This window comes from Labrus mixtus, chromosome 21, assembly GCF_963584025.1.
Source record: "Labrus mixtus chromosome 21, fLabMix1.1, whole genome shotgun sequence".
NCBI classification, from domain to species: domain Eukaryota; kingdom Metazoa; phylum Chordata; class Actinopteri; order Labriformes; family Labridae; genus Labrus; species Labrus mixtus.
Genome location: NC_083632.1, coordinates 11,562,911 through 11,584,224, shown reverse-complemented (window position 1 = coordinate 11,584,224; position 21,314 = coordinate 11,562,911). Strand labels below are relative to the sequence as shown.

General features: G+C 39.1%; 1 protein-coding gene across 3 annotated transcripts; it reads right to left on the bottom strand.

Annotated features, from left to right (window-relative positions):
• Positions 1-194: 194 nt before the first annotated feature.
• LOC132955488 (integrin beta-3-like) lies at positions 195-19,930 on the bottom strand. 3 transcript variants are annotated; one of them, XM_061028343.1, is made up of 16 exons: positions 19,883-19,930; positions 18,310-18,431; positions 17,750-17,835; positions 16,937-17,141; positions 16,513-16,765; positions 14,008-14,170; positions 13,192-13,353; positions 12,955-13,050; positions 11,938-12,027; positions 11,212-11,346; positions 9,464-9,908; positions 6,078-6,300; positions 5,892-5,992; positions 5,559-5,678; positions 1,437-1,603; positions 195-874 (listed from the first exon to the last, which is right to left on the bottom strand). In XM_061028343.1, the coding sequence occupies exons 2-16, from the start codon at positions 18,374-18,376 to the stop codon at positions 806-808; spliced, it is 2,382 nt and encodes a 793-aa protein (XP_060884326.1). In that variant the 5' UTR covers positions 18,377-18,431; positions 19,883-19,930; the 3' UTR covers positions 195-805. The 3 variants fall into 3 exon arrangements, with proteins under 3 accessions (XP_060884326.1, XP_060884324.1, XP_060884323.1); XM_061028341.1 differs by lacking the exon at positions 19,883-19,930 and having other exon boundaries at positions 13,192-13,347; positions 18,310-18,898; XM_061028340.1 differs by lacking the exon at positions 19,883-19,930 and having other exon boundaries at positions 18,310-18,896.
• Between the last annotated feature and the right edge of the window lie 1,384 nt (positions 19,931-21,314).

Sequence of the window (21,314 nt, the reverse complement as noted above, 5' to 3'; positions counted from 1 at the left end):
TTCCTTGAAGATACTAGTTACTATTAAACCACATCATGTTTCAATCAATTTCGCCCACCACAGAGTGATGTCAGCCTGAGCCTGTCTTGGTGTATTTTTTTGGGTGAAATTGAGTTTCAGAAGGCTTAGACTCAACTTCAAGAAGGCATTGCTGAATAATGCTCCTTATTTAGTCAACACAAAATAAATGCACCATTTTTCTGGTAAAATTCTAACTTTTACTTCAGACCACACTGTATGTCCGGCTCGTCATTTGACCAAAAGACAGATTGTCAGCCAATGCCACGATCCAAATGAAAACCACAAACACCAAATCCACAAATCATGAACAGAAAATGAAGTTGTTGTGTAAGATGACTCAATTTGTTCTCCCCCTGACTTCAATGATTCAATAAATAAACTGCATCACTTTACAAAAGTGGTATTAAGTTGTTTCATACTAATGGTAAAAAAAAATACTTTTCACAGCAAAGTCTATGGGTATTAACAACTGAAAACAGAAGTTGTAGTTGTGTGAAAAAATAACCACATTTACAGCCTTTGGGGGGGCTGTGTAAAAGCAGCGCAAACAAAAACTACAAACATGGCTGGTATGTGTATAGGTAGAAGTCTCATTTATCAGGGTACAAGAGGGTGTTTATGACAAATGCCTGACAAATTGTGTCCAAAAAAAATCATTTTCTACATATTTACAAACACATATCATTATTCATTGTTATCTTGGGACAGTAGAGGCCTGCACATGATTGGGCGCCTTTCCACAAAGGACAGCAAAAGTCTGTTCTTTTGTCCTTGTTCAGCTGCGTCAGTCTTTCCCTCTGTATGTGATGTTTGTGAAGGTAGATGTGGCTCCTTTGTAGAGCGGGTTGTGTCCCTGTTGTGAAAATACACATTAAGATACATGAGTTAAGGGGAAACAAATGAATGAATGAGCGAGAACATTAATACAAAGAATGCCTACTCCATGTCAGCATGTATTCAGTACACCTATCCTGGGATTTAGACACGAGTATAAACTTTAAAGTGTGGCTGATGAATTTGGTTTCTGTCACTATTAAAGCACTCTGATGGTGTTCAGCCTTATGGGATTTCTTTTCTTTTTCTTCAGGCCACAAAGATGCCTGTTACCAGTAAATAGCTAATTAGCGTTAGCTAATTTAAACCCAGCCCTTCCGGTGGCTGCCTTTTGTTCTGCTGGGAGTTACAACATGCCACAAAAATAATAAAAAACATCTTCAGCCAAGGAGTGAGAGGCTGCGTGTGTGGCCTTTAGTGAGTGAATGTGTGTGTAGAAAGGGTGCTTGCAGGACTGCAAGGCAGAACAAATGAGTGGCATCATTGCTCAGTGTTTCTTTTTTAATTAAAGACCATGAACATTGGGGTCTACCTGGGTCTACCTGAACAAACTGAACTGAACACGTGCTGAATTTACTGACCGTGTCCCATTTGGCACGAGCCCGTTCTTCCTCAAATTTGGCGAACTCCCGTCTGTCATGGATTGTGACAAGTAGTTTCCAGATAAGCAGAGCCGCCAAGCCGAGAAAGAGGATGGCTCCGGCCACAGATAGAAGCACCACCAAAACGTCTGGACCCTTGGGACAGTCTGGGTGGAAGAGGAACGAGAAAAAGCAGAAGAAGAAGAGATAAAGAAATGAGTCACATGGGCACACAGGAGAAGATAAGCCAGGAAGGACAGAAGAAGTCTGCTTTCATAACACTGTTTCCTCCTTGTCTCCTTCACTTATATGGATTTTATGTTGCTTGTGCTGCTGTCCTCTCTGTCCTACGTCCTTCCTCGTAACTTTACACTTCTTGCTTTGCTCTCCTTGGTAATTTTTTCCCCAACATTAGCTGCTCCGGAGAACTTTGCTCTTAATTTACCACCAAAAAAATCTTTCTTTTTGAGATCAGGTTTTTAGAACCCTATATATTGTTTTTGTGCCAATTTATTTTTATAATTATTTGTCCTATTCCACAGCTCAAATTCCCTTCAGATGGAATGAGGTAGAAACACGAAACTTGGCACAGTTACTGGAAATGATGATTAGCTTCCCCAAAAAAATATAAACCCAATTGGCCAGATGGTGGCGCTTTACTTAAGGACACAAAACTCAGTAGTTCAACGCCCCTCACACCGTAACTCAGATTTAATTGAAATTTGACACACAAGTCCAGCTCATTGTGCTCTACAGAAAATCCTCTTGGACCAAATTCCCCCATGATGGATTTTCTGCATTTTTCCTTTTTCCGAAAATCAAATTTCTGACATCTCCTAAACTGTTGGTCAAATTGTACATAATTTGCTGTGGATGCTCATTGGACAAAGATTATTATATGTTTTACAAAGGTTGTTAATATCTTTAGTTTAAAAGATATTGACCAATACATTTCACAAGGGTTTACAAGAGAAATGGCCATGACTACTAATAATTCGGCCAATCATCATTGGCCTCTAATCGAATCCTAACTCATAGGGGTTACCAAAAATGTATATTCTGGGCGCCGGATAGCCTTGCGATTTTGTTGCGTGCCCCATGTATGGAGGCTATAAACCTTGAAGCGGCTGTGCTTTGATGCATGTTATCTCCCACTCCTCCAAATGTTTTCTGTAGCTGTCCTATCCTTAATGGAAAAAAATGGCCTGAAGAAAACTTAAAAAAAAATGTGTGTCCTAAAATTGGGTAGGCAGATTTTCTTCCAAATTGGTTTGCTTGCTCTGTGGGTGTGTTTGAATCAAAATCTGAAGTGTCATACTGATTGATGAAAGTGGGCGTGGCACACCACCTGTTTCCTCATAACTCAAGATCTTTGACTATTTCCTGAACATACACACTGAGTTTCATTCAAATCTGGAAGGAATGAAATGTTGAATTGCTGCAGGCTTTGTGATGATTAAATGACTAATTCATTGTTCTCCCTCTTTCTTTAAACAGATTTAAACCAGCTCAAAGTGACATTTTTTAACTTGTTGTGGCTGATGCTTCACAAAACGGCCTGGAACCCCCTAACTGCCACCAGCAGTGATTATTTTTTCTTCATTTCAGTGTTTTTTCTTCATTTGCACCAGAAGGCAGTAAAAACAAGCTGTGAACACACTGACATTTTATCACTACCATAGAGTGGGTGGGGCCATCTCTCCTCCTACACATACAGGCATGGTGGTGTTTAGAGAGGGAGGGATTTATGCTAAAAAAAAATACATGTACATGTATGTAACATGTATGCCCCTCTGCATGACACATGAATGAGCTGCATCTGGAAAGAGAAGCAGCCCTGTCGCTATAAACACAGAGCCGAGAGCAACAAACCCAGAGACAGTTAAACTTATATTTGATATTTGCTGATGTACAGAATGTTGCAAATTCATCTTTTGAAGTTGATATTTCAAACTTGACAGCGAACAGTTTCTTTTTGACACGAGCAGCATTAGCATTTATTTGGAGTTGTCTTTTGGGCTACCTCATGTATGTTATGTCTGATATCAATTCCTGTAAGCTTTAATTTAGCTCCACTTTGCTCAGTCACTAACTTTGCCCTTTTATTGTTTGTTGTTCCACAGTGGCCTTCAGAGGTTGCTTTTAGAGCACAACTGCCTGCTGTTGCCGAATAAGAAGAGTAATGAGAATGAGCCAAAACAGTAAGGTTTAGGACGGTAAATTAAAACAATTAGCGGACGGTGACTATTAAGCTAACTGTAGAGCTTGGAGGGTCTTCATTGGTGGGTCACTATAAAGCACTTCTTTTGTACCTCTTTCACCTGAGTTGTCATCTTATGTCAATAAGAAGAATATACAACTAATCCGTATAGCGGCTTTACTTTTATTTTTTTGGGGGGGCTTTTTTGTGCCTTTAATGGAGAGATAGGACAGTGGATAGAGTCAGAAATCAGGGAGAGAGAGTGGGGAATGACATGCGGTAAAGGAGCTACAGGTGGTACGGCTTTCCTTTGAATTGTTAATTTTTCAAGTAATGAATACCAATATTATGGACAAAAAGGTATGATTTGATTCAAAGCAAAAAATGTTACTCGTTGCATTTGTTTTCATGGTCACAGGAGGCAACGAGGGAAGTCTGGTAGAGATTTTCATCTTTATTGCAAAAATGTCTGAAGTTTAAACTTCTATCCACCAGTGTTAAGATCTATCTGGTCTCCATATGTGTTTGTTTGCCGGTCTGGCTCTCTGTCGTCAAGCCATTTTTCTACATGTTTGTACTTACTTTCACATAATGTATGTGCAAAGTAAGCCAAGTGGATAGATGGTAGCTGGGTTAACGTAAAGGGGCAACCAGGGTGAATGTTTACAACCGACATCAAAGCTTTCTGCCTCTTCCTCTCTCCTTATAGCTTTCAGTATTTCCTCTATTTCCTGCTCTTAAACTGGCCCTTTTGATCCCTATAGATGCTACCAATAAGGCAAAAGCACACATTATTTCAGGTTAGAACTCATGACTATTTATAAACCTATACAAATGACAGCTATAAAATGAGAGAATGCTTTATATTTTATTTCCCCCTTCCTCTCTTCTCTTTATCCTTAGTTACCAAGCCTCATTCTTCCTTTAAAAATGTTTTCCATCCCTTTCTTTTTCTTAAAAAGTCTCCTCTACTTCTCCCTCTCCTGCTTTCCTCATGAGGATTTGTGGAGTCAGCGGGTTCCAGGAGGACCTGGCCAGCTGTTTACGACCCTCTTTGACACGACGGGGTGCACTGTGTTCAAGGCAAATTTTGGTTTACTTCTCTGCTACCCAGTTGTGTCTTAATTAAACACACACATTCATTAAAGGCAGACCCTGGGACAGACTTTCTCTGCGGGCACTGCTGGTCATTAAAGGCTGTTTTACCGCCCCACACTCTTTCTATTTGGCCACTTAACAAGCAGATGAAGGGCACGCAGAGGGAAGTGACAACTTGTTCTTGGGTAAAGAGAAAACACAGGTTTCACAAAGGAGAGGATATTCTTATTCAACTAATATAGCTTGTATGTTGATTTTTCTTTTGCGGGTTTAGATTTAAAAGTCCATTTTCTGTGCAGTGCTTGCTTTTCAGTCTATACATCAATTTTGCTTTGTTCGTATATACAGAAAATCCAAACCATATTTTATATACTGTCCTTTAGCCAGTATTGAATCATTTTTTGGGACATATGAGGGCAGCTAAACAACATTTAAACACTACATTGAAAACCATGTGTCCAATAAATATCTGACTAGGTATCTGCTAAATGCTAATATATGTTCAACAACTCATTTCTACAGTTTTCTGAGAGTTTTCTGATATTGCTCAGCTAATGTACCCAAATCAAACCTTTTTTAAAGCAGCTGTAAAGAAGGTTTAATAGAGTTTTAAGTCCAAAACAATGAGCTGAATTAAGATAAATAACTGAAGGAAGAGAACAGCAGAGCTTAGAGCTTAGATAATCACATTTGGGTTCCTCACAAAGAGCAACCCCATTCACACAATTGTTTTTATATAAGTCATTGTTAAAATATTACATATTAGTGCAGCTTTAATTTTCTGCAGTTACTAAAGGTTTCAATTAAGGATGGATTTGTCTTACCTGGCTCTTTGACGACAAACAATATAGACTTGCCACTGGTGTCCTCATAATACTGGAAACGCTCCAGGCAATCATCCTCATCCTTGTAAGTGCAGTTCACAGCATTTGTATCATGGAGCACTGCATGGAGAGAAAATAGTTCAAATGAGTTGCTCTAGGTGTTTCTCTCCTCTTCCTTTTGGTTTACTGAATTTTTTTAAACAGGAAATTCATTTCTTTGGTCTTTATCTTTTTAGATATAACTCTTTTTTTTGCCAGCGATAGTAACTAAGTACTGTTTACAAGTTGTAAGTAATGGCTCTATGGGCTGGTAATTGTTCAGATTGGTCTCACCTAATTCGTCCACCAGCCTAATTTCGTCCTTGCAGATTCTAGAGCAGGTGTTATCCTCAAACAGCCTTCCCCTCTTGAAGTGCTTACACTCCACACACTCTCTTCATAAAGAAAAACATACATCCGGGTGTCACTTCATTCTGAAAGCAAAAATGTAATTCGTCCATTGTTTTTGTGTCGACTCACTTCTTCATGGTGCAGGCATCAGGGCAGGTGGGGCATTTGTCACATGTGGCTCCATAAGCACCCGGCTGTGTGCACTCACAAGCCCCACATACACACTGGCCCCTCCCGCTGCACAGCAGACCCACGTTGGACATACAGGTGTCAGTGCGTCTGGAGCAGTTACAGTTCTCACCCTGCCAGTCTGGTGCACACTGGCAGAAGCCACAGTTACAGACGCCATGGCCTGGTACAGAAGGGAAGGCAGAGGGATCGAGAACACATCCATTTATTATTTGACCACGTTGCTTTTTTGCACAGCATGAGGAGGCCTATGTAGTGACAACACCACCAAAATGTCAGTGGGTTGCAGAGGCTTTTCAAAGCCACTACAAAATTGTTTACTGGTAACATTTCCTTTCCAAAGAGACAGCCAATAAATGATTAAGGAGAGGAGGACAGTGCAAGTAAAATGAATTCCGTGCTAAAACGAGGGTGTGGTAGGAGTTAGGAAACAAAGAGGAAAGGCTTGGACTGCTTTGTGGTGGTTGACAGGACTATATTTTAAATTGTTGTGGATTATTTTGTTTTGAAGAGTCAGTTTGATAGGCTAATATGATATGTTGTTATTTTTAGCCACGTTAACAAGCATTAACTTCTTGTCTCAATCTTTTTCATGTTATTACCCAATAAAGTTCATGTACCTTAGTCGGAGCATTGTCATCCTTTTTTTTCACTCTATCAACATATTGTGAGTTTGCAACTCTAAAAATGAGTACTACGTTTACATGATGTTTACAATGAATTAATCTAATGCCTAGTATTAGACTCCGTTTTAGACATTTTCTAGGAAACAAGTTTCTTTAGAAATCTTGGGAACTCCACCAGAATTACGAAGTTCCGTGGGTTTCAACTTTTGTCAGGACAGCATGAGTGTGTAATGACCTAGCTTGTTAAGTGGTTTTGAGTACATTTACCACAAGCCTGTGTCAGAACTTTGTGTATTTTCCCGTTTGATGACGTGCTTTAACTTTGTTTAAGAAATTACAAAATAGCTTGAAAATATCCACCACTCTGTCTGTAAGACAAACCACATGCAAGCTCACACAAGCTAGCTAAAACATGCTAGCTGAGGTAGTGGTACACACTACATTGTTTTTTTTTTTTTACAAATGTAGTTGTTTACACCTACTACAAATGTTTCAAGTATAATTTTTCCAGCATAAACAATCACTGTAACATCTTGGTTAGACATTTTTACACACAGTATGTTAGCATAACAACCTCTGTTTGATTTCAAACACTTGAAAACAGAAGTGGTTAGTCATGTTTGTTAAGAAACTCAAACCCCATTTGTTATCGTGTGGAGAGCTTTTACTTTTGGACACATGATTCAGTGTGTGTCCACTTTTGTTTGTTGTTATTCCATGTATCTATGTGTGTATGGGCATACCAATATAAAAAGAGCCTATATCAACACAACAATGCCACTTTAAACAATGAGACAGGAAGCTTCTTGGAACAGTCTGACTAAATAAAAATGAACCATAACCAAACTATCATTACCACTTGACCACAGGACCGCTGACTTTTAATTACATCCCTCTGAGGGGACGAACATAGACTGTGTTCCTCATCTTGAACAAGGTATTTCCAGACAAAAGCAGACCATGTTTTACACCATGTTTTACACACACACACACACACACACACACACACACACACACACACACACACACACACACACACACACACACACACACACACACACACACACACACACACACACACTGATCATTTCCAGTTCTCTCAATCTTGGCCCTTTTCTGCCCAAACATGGGTTTATTTTTAGCCTCATTACACCACATGAGCCAATATGTAAGCAGAAAGGTATTTTTCATGTTAATCTATGGGCACTGGGGAATAAAGGAAAACATTTCTCTGTGAGGGGAGCAGATGGGGGGTAGAGTGATATGAGATCTTATAGTAAGCTATAGGCAGGAGTGCAGTGTAATCGACAATGCTATATGAAGATTTCCTCTTAGTAATTCAATTACCAGTTCATGTACTAACTACTATGCAATGAATAAGAGCACTTGTAATAGATAACTGTAGAATTTGTAGAAAGCAGGCGTAGTAGCGGGAGCAATTTGGGGTTCAGTGACTTGCCCAAGGGCACCTCAGCATGTGACTTCAGGAGCAGGGAATTGAACCCAAAACCTTCCGTTGAGCGACAACAAGGAAATGAATTGCTATTAGAAAAATATTAAAAGCTATTACGTAATATAGTTTTATGTTTCTCCCAGACTGAAAAGAAGTGACAAACATCCTCTGGATAGCATCATTTCTTTTGGCTGAATGACATACTGTCTTTTTTTTAAATCACTAGAAAACAGAAGGATTATGAGGCTCTGACTTAAAGCTCTTAACAATTACCAAATACAAACTCGTCCTCACTATTTCAAAACCGCAACCACATTAGAGAAACTTTCAGAAAACAGAGACTCTCCTCTGGCCGAAGCAAGCTACTGTCAAACTTGAGAAATCTTCTCTATACATCAATCCTGATGAACTCTGTTGTACAAAATCTCAGCCTCACTGACATAAACATACAACCTGGGTTTACATTCACACGCATGCACACATCACACCATGTGTTTATTGTGAATGGAGCCCATGTCCCGGGCAGAGGGGAGGATTGTTATTGTAAGTAATGCTTCCCAGATTGGGTGGGTGGCAAGCCAGTGTGGTGAAGGGGGACCGCAAACCCCCAATGGCCAAGAGACATACATTCTCTGAAACTCTACACACTATGTTTATGAATGTCAGAGGGACACTTAACCCTACCTCATCTTTCAGTTTCACCAGTATTGTTTGGTTCATGATCATTTCAAGGCATGGTTTAACAGTTTGAGAAATAAGCTGAATCTGAACGTAAAGACAGCAGTAGCTTTAGCTTAGTATTGATTAGCATAAAGTATTATAAGAAATGAAATCATTATAATATTTGGAATTACTTTTACACCAACAACATTTGTTACTTTTACACCAACAACATTTTGAGCAATTTTGTAATCACAAAAAGTTAAATATTCATTCAACCATTCCAGCCTCCCCAATGTGAGGAGCTGAAGCTTTCTTGAACCATTAACTAAAAATCTTAAGATTTTAGACTTATGGTTAGATATAATGAGACATCGCGCTCTGGGTGATAAAGATGGGATCATTTGTCTCTATCTTCTCACCTAAACAACTACAGCAACAACAAACAAAAACTGCAGTCATAATACATTCCCAAATGTATTCATTCCAAATGCATTCCAAGTGTATCCATTTGACCTATCTATTAATCATGCTATTATTCATTTGAAAGGTAAATCATATTCCTATTTTGGCTCATTAGATCTTACCTGAGCATATTTCCCCCTTGTAGCGAAGGCAGTTGAAGTCGTCACACTCACACAGCTTTCCCCACACCTTTCCAAAGTCGCTGCTGTGGCACACACACTGGCCGCACACACAGTCTCCACGGCCACTGCAGATGGCAGACTGAGGACCTCTGGAGCCCGCAGGTCCACTGCAGCGGTCCTGCTCTGTGGGGTTATAATCCCCCTCTGCACACTCGCAGTGCGGCCCCAAGCGGCCCGGGTGGCATTGGCAGATGCCGCACTCGTAGGTGCCATTTCCGTGGTTACACTTAGGGCTGTCGGGCTGGGCTTTGCTCTGACACTTACAGTCGCACTCAAAGGTGACAGTGATGGAGAGGGAATCCTTAAAGCCCACAGGTTTAATGATGAAGGTTTTTTTCTTCTGTTTGGGGCAGCCACGAGCTCTGGCTTCCACGCTGAAAGAGACCTGAGAGGGAATTGAAATTGTGACAAAAAATTTTTGTATAAAATAAATATTAGTTTTTTTCTTAAGTCTTACAGCAGATTTTGTACCTAGATTATCCTTTCTCTGTAACACCCCATTGTAAATGAGGTAACAAATTACAGCAGTTAAGTAAATGTTGTTTTAATAGGCCCTTAAACCGTGAGCATTGTCTAAGCATTGGGTGGAAACAACACAAAAATGTCAGACAGGAATGCCTCCATATGTATTTAGTAAAAGTAACTGTTCATTCAGCATTACATCCCAATCTGGTAAATGTCCAAAAGTGGGCAGATTTAAAATCTGGAGAGAAAGCCATATATGGTGAAAACAAGAGGAGCCAAGGCAGAAAGAGGGAAATGTGTGAAGGCCAAAAAATGTCACCTGCAGTGAGGAGAGAGCGGGGAAAAGAGCCAAAGAAGCTGTGATAGAGAAAAAATGCTAAATAAAAAAAAGAATAAGAATAACTCTTTGTGTTGTCAGATTGCTGTGAATGAAGTAGCCAGAAGGAGAATAAGAAAACATCAAACTCTGAGACAGCTCTGATCAACTTTTTTCCATCATCTTCTCTCTGACTCCATGAGGGAAAATCCTACTTTTAAACATGTTAACAGCAGCAAAAGGGGAAATGGAAAGAAACCAAAAATAACTTGTTTTAAACTGAAATATGTTATTTTAATGCCATTTAGTCATGATAAATGTCAGTCATCCTGTGTGATTTTCCATCCATATTGATAGACTGGCTGGTGGTGAAAAAGTATAGACATGACTGTTGATAATATTTTTTCTCATAATCACTTCTTTAATGCATGTAATAAATCTGTTCAATTGGATACTGCTACTGCAACTTTTATGTATCTTATGGAGAAGAGATGGCCTATCCTATTCTACCTATCCCTACTTAACCTGACCTAACCCAGCCTAACTTAACCTAAGCTAACATAACCTAACCTAACCTAACCTAACCTTATCTAAGCTAAGCTAAAATAACCTAACCTAACCTTACCTAACCTAACCTATGATCTAACCTAACTTAATCTAAGATAACCTAACCTAAGATTAATTTACCCAATTTAACCTAACCCAACCTAACCTAACAGTATGTGTCATTGGTAAGGGTTTAAATTTGTTGATTCAAACTTTCATCCTATTTCGCCTTTTTCTGAAAATGAATACTCCGAATGGAATAATAATAATCATTTTTTCTTTGAACAGCTTTCCATTACTTTCAACAGTGATGCCATGATGTTTTTAGAGGGAGTCAAAAGTACGGGTTGCATGAACTAACCGTGTCTCCTATCTTGATTCCAGAGCAGGATTTAAGGCCAGGGATGAGCTCTCCATTCAGACACGTGGCGTTGAAGGACAGGGACAGCTCCTCAGGGACTCCTTGAAGCTCCAACTCCACCTTGGAACGGATTTTCTGACAATACCAGTAAAGCAAATTAAAAAAAACAGCAAGAAACACATGGAAGGCTTAGAATGGAGATGATGTCGAATCTGCTTAAGTTAATGATAGTGTTACAGAAAACTAAATGCAAACAATTAATCAACAATCTTTTTTTTAACAAATCAAAACTCGTATTTTTTCCTTCTATTCTCCCAAATCATTGATTTGTATGAGGAAAATACAAGAGCAAAGATGAACACTAAAGCTCATATGCACGTGTACACATATTACAAAGTTAAAGCCAAAGATAAAGCTAGATTTAATTTCCACCTGCTCCGTGCCGTTATACCCAAATAATCACACAGCCAGGAGTCTGCTACATTTGGTCAGCTTCACACTTTGGCCACTGTGGAAGTTCAGCTGAGACTCTGGCTCAACTGTGTGTATGACTCAGACGCTATGGGTGTGTGTCAGCAAACACATGTCAATCCCTAAAACACTGTCTAGTCTAAGGTCTGTGCATGTGTATGAGTGAGTGTGTGTGTGTGTCTGTGCATGTGTATGTGTGTGTGTGTGTGTGTGTGTGTGTGTGTGTGTGTGTGTGTGTGTGTATGTAACACTTACAGCGTAGGCCTTCAGTATGAGCTGAATAACATTGCCAGAGTCGTTTGACAGTATTCCGACTGTGGTGCCAGGAATCAGCTCACTGTAGTTCTACAAGACAGAAAAACACAGAGTGGAGGACTGCTTCAGAATACACCGTCAGGGAAACTATTCATCAACATTTTTGAATAACTTTTACTTATTAGTTCATACGTATAAAACCTGTTTGTGTCACATAAACAATGACATGAATGGTTATTAAGATTTTCTCAATATTACATCAATAATGTAATTACTTTTAACACTATTACACCTTACTACACCTACTACTACTGACTACTAAATAATCAGAATCAATGCATTTGTGTCAATACATTTTTTTTTTACCACATTTGAAATTATCAGTTCAAGGTCATTTATTTATGTCTTATTTTGCATTCAAACATTTAAAAACATACAGTTTATTTTTCCTTCATTTAAATTGTATGGCAGGAAAAGGCTGAACAAGCGCACCAAAAGGAAGCTTATTGGAAACACTCTGACCCTTATGCTACACTGGTTTTATTGGTTTCATGGTATGACGTAGTTGCGAAAGCTGTACCAAACCTTTACTGTTGTAAGGGCAACAAATACTTGTGTGAAAATCTCTTAAAAAGCAGTACTTTCTCACACTCTTAACCTGCCTCTTATGTCCTTAAATTCCTAACCTGATGGTTTTTCTGAATGATGAATTAGATAATCATCCTCTGTAATTCCTGCAAATACTCGGTTTGTTCCGACAGTGCTCTATTTTGGAAAAAAATGAGTTTGTATCCTACTGTGTCTGTCATACAAAAAGTGATTCATTTTGAGTTTTCCAGTCTTCCAATGCAGGATCCAAGAATCTCAGTTCAAACCAGTGAGGTTTGGAGGACTTGGGCTAAAAGGTTCTGTGTTCAGCATGAGATGAAAACAGACTTGGATTTGTCTTTATCTCGGTTTCCCTCTAAAAACATGTGCTTAAAATATTTTGTTGTGTATTTTTCTGTTGCGGCTGACCTGGTACAGAGGAACTACAGGGTTGGTGACGGCAAAGATGAGGTTGATGTTGTTCTCTGACATCTTCTCTGTGATCAGAGCGAGAGACGGGTAATCCTGCGGGGTCAAACCAGGTGGTATAGTAAGGACATGCACACATAAACACACATGTTCCATTTCACACTTTTACAGTTTTAAACAAAGCCTTTTATCCTTTTCTTCCTGTGCAACTAACACACACTTACAGTATACACTAACCATGATGGTGGACATGTTATACATATTGTCAGAGTTGAGGTGACACTTTCCATCGTGGGGCTGTACGATTCCAGACAGACGACCGTCCAGAGCTTGGTGGGTCTTAGCATCAGAGGTGAAGATCAGAAGGTGGGATGCACCGGGACGCCAACCAATCTGTTCCTGGTTAACATCCACACATGTAGAAAGATAGGAAGGAAAATTAAACTTTTTTAACTCTGATTCTGAATGTGGATGAGAGGTTATATTCAGTTTAAGACTCTTGACTTAAAGGCTTTATATGCGGATCCAGCAGATGTCGCCCTTGAGCACCAGCATGAAACCAAAACAACTCGCGGTGCATTGTTGTGTTAGCATGCTAATGCTAGCGATCTTTATTATGCTCGTATCTTCACACTGCATGTAAATTTACCCGAAATGAGCGTGATCTAGAAACGCAGTTAAGCAGTGAGTACAGCATGGTATTCTTCTTTTCTCTAGTCCCTCAATTAAACAACTTTTATTCGCGAGGGGAGGAGTCAGCCGCCGTCCTGGCGATGTCAACAAACAGAAAATATGACTCGGAAAACTCGGAAAACATCACAGACAGTGGGACTCGGGTGTTACACCCATTGTAGACAGTCATTACTCACTATTTCTATTATATTTAAGTATGAAATTAAGCAGAAATCCTTATATTGACATTATATTGTTTGTTTACTTAAACTCTAGTTCCTGTTTGCAAATCCTGAAATGTTTGAGTGTGTACATCTGTTACAGAAGTGTGAAAGACTATTAAACAACATCTGAGTTACGTGTTTTAGTATGCGTACACACCTTGCACACAGCGGCCTGGATGATGGCATCAAAGCCTCCCTCCGGGGCATCTCGGTTCCTTGAGACCATCTGCTTCTTCACCTCCTCTGTGAAGCGGCCTACCTCCTCCGTCAGAGACAGAACGTGTTTGTAGCCAAACTGGGGCAGACAGGTGGTGTTGATGCTGTCAATGACACAGAGATCATCTGATCAGAGAAGCTGCTCAGAGCTTGGATTCATCTGAATATATTTGTTTATATTATGTGTGACCTCCACACTTAGAGATAAAGTTATTAAAGGGAAGTTGTGAGTGGGAAAATAAACAGCTGGATCAGCATGCTAACGTGCTAACAATGATGAAGCTTACATTCTAATGTAAGGAACATTGTCAACATTTGTTTAGTTTTCTTGCAAGCTAATATAAACTTGTACTTAATGTGCATCTTGTAAGAATGTCAATTAGTTTTGCTATTATTTGTTTGTAAGTAAAGTAAGTAAGTCAAATATATCAATATATCTTTACATGAGATACATTGTGCTTTACATGGACATAACATCCAGAAATATTAACATGAAAGATAAAACTGTATCATGAGCCACGCAACTAAAAATGTCCAAAAAATGTTAGACACCCTAGCTCACTGCAAAAATCTAACTACCCATTACATTAACATTTGTAGGGTGATTAAACAGATAAACCAAATTTGACTCTTGAACTGGCAGACCACAGGGATGTGTTCTGAGTAGTCCAAAGTTTGGGTGCCAAAGCCTTAAAAAAGATATGAATCTTAATAAATTATGACTTAAACTCATGATTGTCTGTATCAAATTAAATGTCATTCTATTCAGAAGTTTTGGACATATTCAACCAAAATAAAAGAAGAAATGTCAAACTCATTAGTGCTAGCCATAGAAAACAAACAGATTCCTTAAACTTGGTAGAACTCAAACTAGGCAGAGAAGATCTGCTCAAATTGTAAGGAAAGCCATCAGATAGCTTTTGAGATGTTTCAGTTTGGACCAATCTGATGGACTGACCAACAGATTAAGTTGCAATCTGAGATAATTTAGAATGTTTTATTCTGTTCATCGTTCATTTTAAAAAGTTTTTAGTTTCACAAAGATCACTCTTCCTCTAAAAAGACTTTCTCAGCACTTCCATTGTGCCCCTCTGTCTCCCTCCATTTTGAACTGGACCAAAATTCTCCCCTTGTCTTATCTTTTATCAGAAAACATTCCTGGAAGCTGGATCTCAGCAGAGTGTTTGTTAGCGAGAAAATAAATGACCCCAAAGAGAACCTCAAACAACCAAATCAACCTCAGAGGAGGCTTTGGGTGGGGTTAGGTGGTTTGCATTGGTACACTTTTAACCTCTCAGTAGATTACCTACAGCTGATTCAGAGCAGCTGACCAAGCAGTATGAACCCACAATAAGCCTTTAACAAGTGCTGTGACTCTGAGCCTGCATGAGTTTTAACTGAGCTACGCTGTGTTTAAAGATGACGAACATGAAGAACATGACATCATCTGCATAATGAAGCTCCTTCCCACAAACAGACATAAACAAGTAGCTAAGTGAAATCAACACCAATCAATAGTCCTAGACATTAAGAGTGCTAAAATTGTTAAATGAAGTATGGACTACTAAAATAAACTTTCCATCAGAAACTCATCTGGATTCAGGTTGGTAATTTGGCTAATCCTGAAGTTTTTTTAAATCATACAATGGCTGACTAATTTCTCTAAAGCAATAGTTCCACATTTTGGTAATGATGCGCTTATTGGATTACCTTGAAGAAGATTAGTACATAAAAGTCTTCTCTAATACACCTGTAGTCTATGTTAAGTCTAAAGCTAGAGCAAAGAGACAGTTAGCTTATTTTAGAGCTCTAAACAAACATAAATGACGAGCTTAGCTTCTGCCACAAGTGTGCCTCAAAACACTTTAAAAGTCAATATTTGACTTGTTACAAAGTGTGTATTAGATCTTTAAAATGTAAAACACTTTGACACTTAACGCTTTTAGGTTTCTCTCTGATTTTATGGTTTCTTAAGCTAACTGTCTGACAGTAGATGTTAGCGTATTTCCAAACACACTTCCAAACTTTTACATAAATGTTGTACTTTTTTAGTTTAAATTTCAAACTTAAACTGAATAAGAATGTCTCTAAAATTAAACCACATTATGCAAAAAATCAACCAAGACAAATTCAATTAACCACTTATTCAGATGAATTTCCCTTCATAGCGTACAGCTTAACCAAATCTAAGCAAACGTAAGTCTCACTCTTGCATAACATTATCATTTCATGGAGGTAGTTACACTTGGGAATGATGGAAGTAATTGATCTTTGATGTCTATAGTTTGAGGAAGTGTCTTTCCTATCTGGAGATAGACAATGTAAGCATGGAGTATAATGGCAGGATAATATACATTTTTGTCAGCATTATTGTTCAATATGATTAACAAATACACTGTTTCATAAAACTGTAAGAAAGCATGACATTCAAAATCAAAACCTGTACCTGAAGCAGGGATTCTTTACAGCCTCTTTGGGGGAGATGTACATGTAGGGTGAAAGCGGCTTGTCCACGAAGGCCCCAAAGCCCATGCGGAGGTTGCTGGTGGTGCGATTCATGGCCTCTGCCAGAAGCTTACCCAGAGTCCTCAGACGGAAGAGGTCATCGTTCATGGAGTAGGAGAGATCCATGAGGTAGTAAAGATCCACCGGGTAGTCCTCTACCTGACGCACTTTCACTGTAAAGCGCTTTGCATCATCTAATGGGAGACATGAATTGATGTTACTTTTACTGTAAATATTGCATGTGACTTAACCATACGTAACATAATGTAACATAACATGACATAACGTGCATGTAACTTTCTTCAAAACAAAACACAGATTTCCTCCATCAGTAAGTCCTTGGCTGTTCTTGGTTAGTGATCTACCTGGCCTGAGGGTGATGCTCAGTTTCTGGGGTTTGATCTGGGTGACGTCCTGTGTGGCTCCCGCTGCCTTGTTGCTGAGGGGCCGGTCCTCAATCACCTGAAGTTTGCTGTTTGGAGACTCCAGAGCTGACGGAGCACAACCGGCTGCCACAAGGTTACCTTTTAAATCACAGCGGGAAGAACTGGCAACACCCTGGCCAAAGTCCTGAGAAAATATAGGTCACAGGTTTTATACGGGAAATCAGTCCGTTTTCAGCAAATTCCACACTGCTTTGGAAGTACTTTGTTTTAAAAATGTAATCAAGTTGTTATTTATTCACAGAATTCCCATCTGTGAAAAAGCTGTGTTCAGAAAGAGGCCATATTGGATTAATTTAGAGGCTTAAAGTCCCAAAATCACCAAGAAAATGGTGCTTGTGTTTAAAAAACAAATCTCCTAAATTCACCAGTTTTAACACAAGTACAAGAAGTTCTTCTGAAAATTATGAACCTATCTAGTCATCCTTAGAAAATGTCACACTTGAATGAAAGGTTGAGTTTGTTGACTCACCAGGGTGGGTTTAACATTTTTACATCATTGCACTCATTAGAGTGAAGCAGGAAACATGAATACATACAGTACTTGTCTAATATACCAGGAATCAAACCCAAACAGACCTTCTTTCATTCCTTTTACCCTCTAATTTCTTTCATCTAAATCATACATCTGCATGAATTCTTCTAAGTCGGACAACTTGTTTAATGAGGAGATCTGTACCACCCAGCACCAGCCCTTCATTGCCTAAATGAAGTGAAGCGGAAAAGGGAACCCACCTCTTGTAGGCACCATGCGCAGCTGGGGTGAACAGCCAGACACTGCTTGCATGTGCTGGCCCCTCTGGAGGTGCAGACGTTTGAACCTGTAACCAAAAAGTGGAGCTATTACTTCAACAAAGTGATCCCTCATTCATTAAATCTTAAAAATGTAACAATGTTGTGTTTTCCTAGTACAGCATTGTTTTGTATTCTTCTTTTTTATTTAAAATAAAAACTTTTGCATGTGACAAAAGAGTATGGGTTAAATATAAGGTAAAAACATCAATAGAACTGCATTTAATTGGGCTTAATGTTGGCACTATAAAGACTGAGCAGTAATTCTGTAGTGTATCCAATGGTATTGCCTGCATTGCAGTCACTTAATCCTTAAATGCAAGAAAGAAACACCAACTAGATCATAGCAAACAGGGATTCTGTACAGGTATAAGCAACTTTAAGAATCATTTATCATAGTAAAAGCAGATTAAAAAACTTTATAAATCAGTGTTCCTCTACAACATATACATTTCTTAAGTAGCAAAACATGAAAACAGGACAAAAGTAGAATTATAACTCACCATAAACTAATGTTATTCCATAAAAGATGAGAATCCATAACATCCTTGTCGCCGGGAGAGCACCCATCCTGGTGCAGGCTCTCTGTGAGGACGCAGCCTGCGGACGAGCTCTGCTGATGCAGCTACAAGTAGAAAAGAACAAGAGGGAGAAAAAAAACCCTCTTTCTTCTGGAATGGACACAACTCCAAATAGAGTCAAACGCCTTAAAAACCACCCCTCACTCCACATCCACAGCCCTCATTATCATACTATTACATGAAGAGGGCGGGAAGAGGGCACCAAGAGGAGGTGGGAGCTTTTATTATGATAGAGGGCAGGTCTGAGAGCATCCAACATGTGACATTCAGTTCCAGCTGGTAAGTTGTTGCGCACTCTGGTAGCCTATATTTAAGTGGGTTTTTTTTTTCGTTTTTAACGGGGTAACCTTATGTTACATGAAAAACATATCATGGAAATGATGAATAGCCTACAGCATTTTAACTTTATTACAGATTCGAATTTGAATAAAAACGCCGAACAAAAAGGCTGATGGTATGCAGGCGTATCCACTGAATGTTAATATAAAGCACTGATCGTGACACGGAAGTTAAAAGCTGTACAATTAGGTACAATTAGTATTAACTTTAATCAAATCTGTGAGAGGTTTGAATCTTTGGTAGTCATTAGTAGACTATACTATGACTGCCCCCTAGTGGACATAATGAGTTGCAACAAAATTTAGCTGTTTCCACTCTTTAAATAAGGATAAAAACAACAGAATTAAAAGTTTAAAAAAAAAAGAAAAAAAGAAATCATTGCCCACTAAAAATCGAATAGACTACATTAATTGGTAAAATACATTTATTTCTCACCTGATTGTTCAGAATCAGAAAAGCCCCTTACAGAGTGCTTGATGTGGTCTATATAACATTATATTATTGTTAAATGATGCATAAATCAGCATTTTACGGATTTGGAATATAATAGAGATATAGCCTAATTTTATGCTGTTGTCTCTTAACAAAATCATAGTTTATTTTAACTGTAAATGTGAATTTACAAAGGGCTAGTAAATAGGCCTTAGCTGCAGCGTATTAATAAAAGCATAGCTTAATAAAATATAATATTCAGTTAAAAGTACAATTAGGGGGGCAGTGTGGTGCTGTGTAGTGTACAGAGGCTGTAGTGGGCAGCCAGTGTTCAAAGTCCTTCCCTACTCTCTCGCTTCCCAATTTCCAACTCTATGCGCTATCCTGTCTATCAAATAACAGCTCAAAAAGCCCCCCCCCCCCCAAATAAAATAAATAAATACAATCCACCTTTCCTATCTGAGATGAAGGACAGTTTCAATAAATACATAAAAATACGTAAAGTAAAAGTATGGTGATTTCGCCCCATATTGGTCAGAGAGTTTTTTAGGCTTACTTTTTGCATGCTCTTCCAATACTTTTGCATTCCCTTACATACTTTTTTCCTTCTCTTTCTGAGCAATATATCTTTTTCCTCTTATCTGGTCCCACAGTAGCACACAGGTTCACTTTGTTATGGGGATATACTACTGCTAAATTATGGAATACGTCAAAGTTAACTTAAATGGATTCTTAGATCCAAGAGTCTCTCCAGAAGTAGGCTATGGCACCAGAGGCCTACTTTATGCAGTTCCCACTACATCCACCAGGTGTCATCATCCTATTATATGTAGGCTATATGAATCAACTTTGCATGTCCTGTGGTAACACGTGAATTATGCATCTGCATTTGAGTCACATTTCTCTTATATTTAATAGTCTGAGGATTCTTAGCCACATAACTGTACAGAGAGTTGATATTGTAAATCTGCAATTCTTGTATTTTAATTGGCTTTAACATGTAGTGAAATAAAAATATCCAGCTTAGTCACAAAACCAGAATACATTACACATATGGAAAAAGAGTAAACTTGGTTTATTCATCAATAGTTAAAGAAGGACACAAAGACAATCCAGCTTAGTCCAGAGCATTATGAATTACTTTAGCTTTTAAATAAGAAGGACATAGATTGACATGTTATACGAACAATTTCAGCTTTACATTTTCTGGATGTCCTGGGCATTTTCTTAAAGAAATGACACCCAAGTGCAGCCAAGCATGCCTTCCTTTATTGTCTCATTTCCCCTCTGCATCTCTCTCCCTCCTGCTCTCTCTCTCTCTGCATCCCTAGAAGTTGTTCCTCCTCCTTGTACTTTGTTTTTGACATTTCCCCTGCATCTTGAGCCCTCTGTTGCAAAATTTTCCATCTGTTACTTTTTCTCTGTCTTGCTTCACGTTTGCCTTTCCTTCCCTCTTTACTGCAAACCTCCACAAGCGGTTGCACAACACTGCAAGAGAGAAAGCTCCTCTTTTCTCCTGCAGGTTTGATTGACAGCACCCCTTGCACACTCTTCAATAAGTGTGTGTTTGTGGAAGGGGGGGGGGGGGGGGGGGCAGTGTGCATGTGTCTTGGCATCAACCTGTGTCTTTTAGTCTAATTGCAGCATTTGGTCTTTCTTCTCTGAGCCAGAAGAGCATGTGTGGAGACTCTTACACATACACACACTTTTTCTTATGTGTGTGTGTTTGTGTGTGTGTGTGTGTGTGTGTGTGTGTGTGTGTGTGTGTGTGTGTGTGTGTGTGTGTGTGTTTGTGTGTGTCAGAGAGAGAGAGAGAGAGGTAGAGAGTGTGAGGGAGTGCATGCACATGCATCTCAACTCCTCAGATGAATCAGTGTGAGAGGTCTTTCGCAACCTTTGGACTGATTTGGTTGCTCTGTTTTCTCAAAGCAGCATTCACGCACACACAAACACACACACACACACACACACACACACACAGAGGGGTTGTGTGTTGACTTAAGAGTTAATGAATGGATGATTGAGGGCTGCAGGGGTTGGGGAGAGCAGTGCCGTGGAAACAACCCCTCTTTCCCAGGAAGGGAGTAAAGAACAAGAGTTAAAGACAAAGAAAGGGACAGAAAACAAGTGTCTCCAAGACAGAATGAAATTCAGAT

Bases quoted from the DNA above. Each gene is read 5' to 3' on its own strand.
- LOC132955488 (XM_061028340.1), bottom strand. From the start codon at position 18,538: ATGTGGAGTGAGGGGTGGTTTTTAAGGCGTTTGACTCTATTTGGAGTT. The intron at 17,836-18,309 runs GTGAGTTATAAT...TTTTGGTTACAG, and splicing joins TGGAATAACATTAGTTTATG to GTTCAAACGTCTGCACCTCC. The intron at 12,028-12,954 runs GTCAGCCGCAAC...TCTGTCTTGTAG, and splicing joins CTGTAGTTCCTCTGTACCAG to AACTACAGTGAGCTGATTCC.